The sequence below is a fragment of the Nicotiana attenuata genome, chromosome 12 (assembly GCF_001879085.1).
Source record: "Nicotiana attenuata strain UT chromosome 12, NIATTr2, whole genome shotgun sequence".
Classification (NCBI taxonomy): Eukaryota; Viridiplantae; Streptophyta; class Magnoliopsida; order Solanales; family Solanaceae; genus Nicotiana; species Nicotiana attenuata.
Window position 1 is genome coordinate 25,820,876 of NC_032000.1, and position 9,811 is coordinate 25,830,686.

Sequence of the window (9,811 nt, forward strand, 5' to 3'; positions counted from 1 at the left end):
TGAAGGCCAGTTTCATTACGGAATTCGAACGTCTCCGAACCGTATTAGTTTGGCCGTAGCCTTTAACTTGAGATTTTCCCTTTGGGCTTGTTTCTCGATTACACTACGAACTTGTTCGAAGTGTCAGTCTCCGAGGGGGGTGGTCGTGGCCTATAAAATCGAGGGTTGCCTTTTCAAGGTCTTACTGTCTCGAAGTTTAATAATTCGAACATGTCGATTTTGGACAGCAGTCCCCGAGTACGGGGTTGATAGCTCGAGCTTTAGTTGCGATCGTTACTTGAGCCAGTTTCCGCAATAGATCATAAGTAAAGTAGAAATTTCACTATGGCATGGAACATCTGGTAAGGAAAAAAATATATCTTTCCATAAATCATTCATGCATACATGTTTTGCCATCGGGGCTCGAGTAAGCTACAAGGACACGGTTCATTTGACCGCTTGTCCCTTTATAAACTTTTACCTATCGAGACTTGATGATACAAAGTATTTTCCTTGAAAGCATAACATCCGAGAGTGATCACATCCGAGGGTGATGCCCCCAGTATTCGAGGTTGATTGTAAAGAAACCTCGGATACTGTTGAATTGTCCACAGGTAGCACAAATAATTATTGCCTCATTAAAAACCTCGCCGGAAAAACCCATTTGGGATAAAAATCGATCTAAGAGAAAAAGAGTGCAACGCGTGCTTTAAAACCTAAGGTCTTCGTGTTGAAGAACTTCTTGATGTCTTCGATTGAACACCTGCATTAAGTTAGTATCAAAAATACAAATGAAAAGGGAGAAAGTCATACCTTAGCAATAATATTGTTTGAGGAGTGATATGTTCCAATTATTTGGCAATTGTTCGCCGTCCATTGTGCCATGTTTGTAAGAGCCCTTTTCGATGACACCGAGGACCCGATATGGTCCCTTCCAATTCGGGCCGTGTTTCCCTTCGTTTGGGTCTCGAGTGTTGAGGGTGTCTTTTCTCAGAACTAAGTCCCCGATTCGAAAGTGGTGAAGATTGGCTCTTCGGTTGTAGTATCTTTTGATGCGCTGCTTTTGTGCGGCCATTCTGACGAGGGCGGCTTCCTATTTTTCATCTAGCAATTCGAGGCTTGTGTTCATAGCCTCGTGATTCGACTCTTCCGTTGTGTATCGAAACCTAACGCTAGGTTCCCCTACCTCGACCGGGATCAGAGCTTTGGTGCCATAAACTAAGGAGAACGGTGTTGCCCTCGTACTAGATTTTGATGTTGTTCGATACGCCCAAAGGACTTTGGGTAAGATTTCTCTCCATTTTCCCTTAGTGTCATTTAATCTTTTCTTTAGATTCTGAATGATGGTCTTGTTTGTTGATTCGGCATGTTCGTTCCCACTAGGATGATACGGCGTCGATAATATCCTCTTTATTTTGTGATCCTTGAGGAACTTCGTTACCTTGCTACCAATAAATTGTTTTCCATTTTCGCATACTATCTCGGCAGGTATCTCGAATTGGCATATGATGTGATCCCAGATGTAGTCTATAATTTCTTTTTCTCTGACTTTCTCGAAAGCCTGTGCTTCAACCTACTTAGAGAAATAGTCGGTCATAAATAAAATGAATTTAGCTTTACCTGGGGCCGATGGCAGAGGACCGATGATGTCCATCCCCCATTTCATGAATGGCCATGGGGATAGGACTGAGTGAAGTTACTCTCCGGGTTGGTAGATCATCACCGCATATCTTTGGCACTAGTCACATTTTCGAATGAATTCCTTAGTGTCCTTTTTCATATCGATCCAATAGTATCCTGCTCTGATGACTTTGTGAACCAGCGATTTGGCACCGGAATGGTTTCCGCAAGTACCTTCGTGAATTTCTCGTAGAACGTAGTCTGTGTCTCCCGGACCCAAACATATTGCCAATTGTCCATCGAACATCTTTCTGTATAATGTTCCATCTTCGGCCAATGTGAATCGTGCAGCCTTCGTTCGCAGAGTCATCGATTCCTTAGTGTCCGATGGAAGCTTCCCGTTTTTTAGATACTCGACATATTTATTCCTCCAATCCTATGTTAGGCTTGTGGAGTTTATTTCGGCGTGCCCTTCTTCGATTACTGACCTTGAAAGTTGTACGACAGTCCCCTAGCTAAGTTCATCATCTTCGATCGATGGCCCCAAATTTGCAAGGGCATCGGCTTCGGTAATTTGTTCCCGAGGTACGTGCTGTAGCGTCCATTCTCTAAATCGATGTAGAGACACTTATAATTTGTCTAAGTACCTTTGCATCTGATCTTCCTGAACCTTGAAAGTCCTGTTGACCTGATTCACCACAAGTTGGGAGTCACACTTGGCCTCGATGACCTCCGTTCCCAAGCTCTTAGCCAGCTCGAGACCTGCAAACATGGCCTCTTACTCGGCCTCATTGTTAGTCAATTTTGAAGTTTTAATAGACTGTCTAATTATATTTCCTATGGGCGGCTTCAAAATGATGCCTAGCTCGGATCCCTTCACATTTGAAGCACCATCTATGAAAAGGGTCCACACCCCCAGGATGTACCCGACTTTAGCAATAGTTCCTTTTCGACCTGGGCCACGAGGGCTGCGTGAAGTCGCCCACGAAGTCTGCCAAGATTTGAGACTTGATGGCTGTTCGGGGTTGATACTCAATATCGTACCCGCTAATCTCGATGGTCCATTTGGCTAGTCGGCCCGAGAGTTCGGTTTTGTACAAAATGTTGCGAAAGGGGGGGGGGGAGTGGTTACAACACAAATTAGGTGACATTGGCAATACGATTTTAATTTCCTAGAGGCGCTAATTAGAGCAAGTGCTAATTTTTCTAAGTGTGGGTACCGGGTCTCGAATTCACCTAAAGTTCGTCTATGTAGTAAATAGGAAATTGCGTACCTTGCTCTTCTCAAACTAGGACACCACTTACCGCAACTTTCGAGATTGCCAAATATAAGTAGAGTTGCTCGTCCGCTTTTGGAGTGTGAAGCAATGAGGGGGCTTGAAAGGTACCGCTTTAACTCTTCTAACGCCTGTTCGCATTCCGGGGTCCAAGTGAAATTGTTCTTCTTTTTTAGCAGTGAGAAGAACCTGTGACTTCGATCCGAAGACCTCGAGATGAACCGGCCTGAGGCGGCTATCCGCCCTGTTAATCTTTGTACGGCCTTAACGCTGTCCACAACTGTGATGTCTTCGATCGCCTTGATTTTATCGGGGCTGATCTCGATTCCCCGATTTGACACCATAAAGCCGAGGAATTTGCCTGAACTGACCCGAATGCATATTTCTCGGGGTTGAGCTTCATGTTGTATTTTCTCAATATATTGAATGTTTCCTGCAAATGTGTCAAATGGTTCTATGCGTGCAGGGATTGAACTAGCATGTTATCAAATAAACCTCCATTGATTTATTTTTTGTTCTTTGAACATTCGGTTTACTAGGCGTTGGTAAGTAGCACCAGCATTTTTTAGTCCAAACGGTATTACATTATAGCAATTAGTAACATACTTAGTAATAAACGAAGTCTTTTCCTGACCCTCCGGGCTCATTTGTATTTGGTTGTACCCGGAGTAGGCATCGAGAAAGATGAGGATCTTGTGGCCGGCTGTGGCATCGATCATGCGATCGATATTCGCAAAGGAAAAGAGTCTTTAGGGCATGTTTTGTTTAAGTCTTTGTAGTCTACACATATTCTAAGTTTATTCCCCTTATTGGGGACTACAACTACGCCTGCTAACCATTCGGGATATTTTAATTCCCGGATGGATCCTATTTTGAGAAGTTTGGTTACCTCATCCTTGATGAATGCAAGCTTTACCTCAGACTGAGGTATTCTCTTTTGCATTACCGGTCTCAACTTTGGGTCCAAGCTCAATCGATGAGTGGTAATCTCCGGTGGGATCCCTGTCATGTCAAGGTGGACCAAGCAAAACAATCTATATTTTCAATAAGGAATGTAATGAATTTTTCCTGAGCTCGGGAGTTAACCCCGTGCCCAGGTATACCTTTTGATCGGGCAGATGCTCGATCAGAGTGACTTGTTCCAACTCTTCAACAGTTGACTTCGTGGCATCAGAATCATCGGGGATAACGAAGGTTTGAGGTATCATATAATCATCATCCTCGATAATTTCTTGTTGTTCCGATCTGGTGGAGGCCGACGACTGTGGTTGTTATTTGGCTTCCTGCTTTTCCTTTGATTCTGGTCCCTTTGTTGATTCTAGTGCCGATACTGGTATTACCTCATCAGTTACAAACATATCTTTGGCCGCTGTTGTTCGCCGTACACCATTTTGATTCCTTCCGGTGTTGGGAATTTCAAGACTTGATGATGCGTCGAAGGTACTGCCCTCATATTATGGATCTAAGTTCTTCCGAGTAGTGCATTGTACCTCATATCATCCTTCGATACATGGAACATCGTTTCCTGGATAGTTCCGACCACGTTTACTGGAAAAATGATTTCCCCTTTGGTGGTTTCACTCGCCATGTTGAAACCATTGAGTACTCGAGCTGCAGGCACGACTTGATCCTAGAGGCCAAGTTGCCCTATGACCCTCGATCGAATAATGTTTGTCGAGCTACCTAGATCAACCAAAACACATTTAACTTGAATTTTTTTAATAAGGATAGAAACTACCAGTACGTCGTTGTGAGGCTGTTCAATCCCTTCTGCATCCTCATCGTTCAAAGATTAGGTATCTTCTGGTAAGTAGTCCCAGGTACGCTTCTCCCTTGTGATTGTAACTTTGGTGCGTTTAATATCGGGCCTTGAGGAGTATCGACCCCACCAATGATCATATGAATCACGTGCTGTGGTTCCTCCTGTTTGCATCCCTGTCTCTGAAATGATTTTTAGCTCGGTCACTCAAGAATTCTCGAAGATGACCTTCGTTGAATAAACGAGCAACCTCCTCCCTCAATTGCCTGCAGTCTTCGATTTTGTGACCATGGGTTCCATGGTATTTGAATATTTGGTTGGGGTTTCTTTGAGTCAGGTCAGATTGTAGGGTTCTGGGCCATCTAGTATCTTTGATCCGTCCAATAGCTGATACAATGCCCGATGCATCGACGCTGAAGTTGTATTCCGATAACTGTGGCGCTTCCTTGGGCTCGACATGTTTATCGAAGCCAGTCTTACTCATGAGCCCTCGGGAGTTTTGTACTCGATCATTCCGAACGGGATTACGTCCTGGTCCACTGTTTCTATGATCTGCGCTGTATGGTTGGTACCGATCTCTGTTTGATCGGGGCTCTCTTTCGATGTCTCTTTGAATCCTGCCTTTGGATCTATTTGGATAAACAGAACCGGAAGGGGCACCTAACTGATCATCCTCGACTCGGATCTTTGACTGGTACCGATTACGCACATCGGCCCAAGTCACAGACGTATATTCAATCAAATTCTACTTTAGTGGTCATGATGCTACCGAACTTCGCTCATTCAAACCTTGAGTGAAGGGTTGGACAGCCCAATCATTCGTGACCGGTGATAGGTCCATGCGTTCCATCTGGAACCGAGATACGAATTCCCTTAGTATTTCGTTGTCCTTTTGTCTTACTTTGAAGAGGTCTGATTTCCTAGTCACGGCCTTTATTGCTCCAGCGTGTTCCTTTACGAACGAATCAGCAAGCATGGCAAAGGAATCGATGGAATTGGGCGGCAAATTGTGGTACAATATCATTTCCCCCTTCGATAAAGTTTCTCCAATTTTTTTCAACAGAACAGATTCAGTTTCATCATCTTCTAACTCATTGCCTTTTATTGCACATGAATAAGAAGTGACATACTCATTAGGATCAGTGGTTCCATTGTACTTGGGAATTTCTGGCATGCGGAATTTCTTCGAAATGGGCTTCGGAGCCGCACTTGGTAGGAAAGGCTTCTGTACAAATTCTTCGAATCCAAACCCTTTAAAATCGGTGGTGCCCAGATATTTGATCAACCCGTGAGTTGTATGTTTCTACCTTTTTATTGTTAGCCTCAATTTTCTTTTCTCCTGATTCGATCTGTTTGGTGAGTTCCTGTTACACCCCATGTTTTTGTACGTGAAAGTTCGCCATAAATAAATTAGTGGAAGCTCGGAAAAGAGATGTTACATCCCGCATTTTCGTACAATAAAATTTCGTCTTTAGTTAATCGACGTAGACTCGGGAATGAGATTATCTTGAGGGTACACACATTTATGCTATTTATAACACACGATAAGTAAGTGCCGTGAAGGATAAAGGGTAAACGAATCAAAGAAAATAAGTTTCGTTGAAGGTTGTCAATTTGGATAAAATAATGTTTGAGCTTCAGTACCTGGCATTTATGGACTTATGTCATACAACGTACCCCATGACCACGATAGTAGGGTACATAAAATATATTAAGAGTAGTATTTTAAGTAATTCGAGATAATTCTTAACTATGTGAAATATTAGTTAATGGGGGAAATTAGCAAGTTAATGAAAATTAGAGGGTAATTAATTAATAATCTTGGATAAGACCAAGCTAAGACTAACGTGGCAGCACCTCTCCTTTGTCATTTGATGACTCTTGCAAGAGATGTAGATGTGTCACACCTGAAGGAATTAGGTGCCATTAAGCTAGAGATGTGGGCCCACCTAATAATCAAGGATAAAATACTTAATTCTCTTCCAATCTCTTAAGAAAAGGAACATAGTAACGTTAAAGAGTTCAGCCAAGATTCCTTATTCTTTCTAAATGTTATTTCTATTCTCTTAAGGAAAGAGTTCAACAAAAGATCATTCTCCAAAATCTCTTTACATAGCAACGTATTGCTAAGTGCTTAAGGAAAAGTTTCTGCCAAGATTTTCTTTGCATAGCAACGTGATTGCTTCGAGCTTTTCATACGACTTGTTCCGTGTTTTGTCGCAATTAACGTGTGTTAGAGGATTGTCAAGAGAATCGACTCAGGTATATTAAGGCTATCCCTTCTTTCTTTTGGCATGATCAATACGATGCAAACGAAACAAGCAAATGCACAACTTTCATAAATGACTCTATTCATAGAAATACTAGGAATGTCTATATTCTTGATTCCCCACGTGAATTATTATTATATCTTCTGTTCATGGGTTTCAGAAAAATACGTATTTGATCAAGTTTATCCGACATGCATATTATTTTTGTGACATTCTGAGAAATCTTATTAACGTATTTCTTATGCATTTCATGCATTTATACATGTACATTGACCCATGACTAGATGGCTTTATATACGCATATATATATGTATATGGGATATGGGAAAAGGTTACGTCGTTATATACGCACCACCACTTGATCAGCTGGTATACGTTGATGATTTTGCCCACAGTGGCCGAGATGATATGATGGGATGCCCTTAGAGGCTTGATGATGTTATGAACATATGTACCTATGCACGACATGACATTCATACGCATATGTATGACACTATAAGTATTTCATGATTTATAGAGTTATTCAGACTTACATGTAGAGTCTTTTTACTCCATGTTCCTCTCATGTCTATTATTTACTGATTTTCATTCCTTACATACTCGGTACATTATTTGTACTGACGTCCCTTTTGCCTGGGGACGCTGTGTTTCATGCCAGCATGTCCCGATAGACAGGTCGAGAGCCCTCCAAGTAGGCTATCAGCTCAGCGGAAGGTGCTGGTGCGCTCCATTTGCTTCGGAGTTGCTTGTTTGGTTAGTATGATTTAGACGTGTATTGTTTAGTATGGCGGGACTCTATCCCGACCTTTATTAAAATTATGTATTCTTAGAGGCTTGTAGACATATGTCATATACGTAAAAGATTGTATGGCCTTGTCAGCCTATGTTCAGTGTACGAGTGGTTATTTTGGTCTTATAGGCCTGTATGTCTTATGTATAAGTTGGTATTACATGTTGTATTCTACTTATTTCACGGCAGCCTTCCGGCTCAGTTATCTATGATAGTATGACATGAAAAGATACGTTATGTTGGTACTCGGTTGAGTAAGGTACCGGGTGCCCGTCACGGCTTATCGGTTTGGGTCGTGACAAAAGTGGTATCAGAGCAGTTCTGTCCTAGGGAGTCTATCAGTCGTGTCTAGTAGAGTCTTGTTTATGGGTGTGTCGTGCACCACACTTATAAGCATGAGGCTATAGGGCATTTAGGACTGTCACTCTTTCTTCTTACTCTAGATCGTGTGATAGAGCTCAATTGTAAGAACTCCATATCCTAACTCTATCTTATTCATAATACGACGATGCCTACATCCAGAAAGACGGTTGGTAAGAGATATAGCTGTGGAAGATTTGAGTCAGAGAAAATCGATTATTGCATCATGCTTATGATGGATAAAAATGAGGTATTCAGCAGATAATGCGTGTACTAAGACGTGTAAGTTTCTTGATAAGGATCCCTTAGGCAAGAATGTCTATCCACTCTTACGATAAAAAGGAATAAGTGAATCGGAAGGTAGACACAAGTTTCAGCAAGTAAAAGAAGCAACATGATGAAGGGTACGAGGTACCCAGTTAATGAAGATTAACAGTATTTACACTTCAAGCAGAGAAATATAAGCATTTTGAGATACCTTCAATTGTAACAGAGGTATGTACAGTTAGTCACACCCATCTCAATTATGCTCTATGAGAGCTAACAGAAATAGTTAAGAGAAGGACGAATATCAGGAACCGGCTGGGGTTAGAGTATGGTAGATCTTAAATATTCTTACCTTATGTTTTGATGATCTAACAAACTTTCTAACAAGAACCAGTTAGGGAACCTGATCTGCCTTGGATTGCTGCAAACTCCAACGGACTCCAGTAAAAGATGAATTGCTACACTTATAGGAGCTAGGAACCAAACAAGGACCTGATGCTCCTGTGGTTCCTATATAGCAGTACAAGTCATTTGGACACAGCTGGAACTGAAGTGACTGGCGGCACTGTTTCTGCCACACTGCACCACACTATCAGCCCACTCATTCTCTAACCAAACAAAGTACTCACATCATTTCAAGTGATGTGACCAAGATGTACTAAAGGGTTTTTATACAAAACATCACTGAATGGTTTCAGTTTCATTCATTCAAGCCTTCAGCAAAAACAGAAAAGATCATTCTCTCAAGCTTGAAGAACAAGGTTGAACGCCACTACGGACCAGTTCCAAAACGATCGATTATTGTTGTCCTAGTTGAGTTGTAACCTTGTTATTGCACTTACAATATCTCCTAAATTTCTTACTTAGAAGTTTACTGATTAGGAACTCTCTTGTAAATCCTCAGACTCATTGAAGTTTAGGTTGTGGCTAGATTAGTCATAAAGAAAAGTCTTTGTAATCGTAGTATTGCAAAGTGGCTTGTGGTGATAGCACCACAAGTTAGAAAAAGCCTTTGTAACAAGGATAGTCACAAAGTGGCTTGTGGTAAAGGTGCCACAAGTTAGTTTGAAGTCTTTACAATTGGAAGCATTGTAAAGTGGCTTGTAATAGGTAAGATTACAAGTTAGTGAAGTTAAAAGCCTACAGGGTAGGTCGTGATTTTTTGATCCCCTTGTGCGGTATTTTTCCACGTAAAAAAAATCCTCTGCCTCATTTACTTACTGCCTTACCAAGTGCTCTCAGCAGAAACTTGTAGAGGACCGGTACTCTACGATTTGGTGGGCCCATACAAGCTAACAATTGGTATCAGAGCGGGTTTCTCCTATCGGGTTAACACCTAGGAAGGATCCTCATGACGGCTCCACTAAATTTTGAAGAAGGACAATCCATATACCACCTACCCAAGTTTGATGGAAAACACTATTGGTGGTGGAAAGCTAGAATGCATAATTTCATCATGGCTGAGGATTGCGAGCTTTGGGATGTTATC

General features: G+C 41.8%; 1 protein-coding gene across 1 annotated transcript; it reads right to left on the reverse strand.

The window, feature by feature from the left end:
• On the reverse strand, positions 4,781–5,809 carry LOC109235973. The gene is made up of 2 exons (XM_019402214.1): positions 5,405–5,809; positions 4,781–5,326 (listed from the first exon to the last, which is right to left on the reverse strand). The coding sequence occupies exons 1-2, from the start codon at positions 5,807–5,809 to the stop codon at positions 4,781–4,783; spliced, it is 951 nt and encodes a 316-aa protein (XP_019257759.1).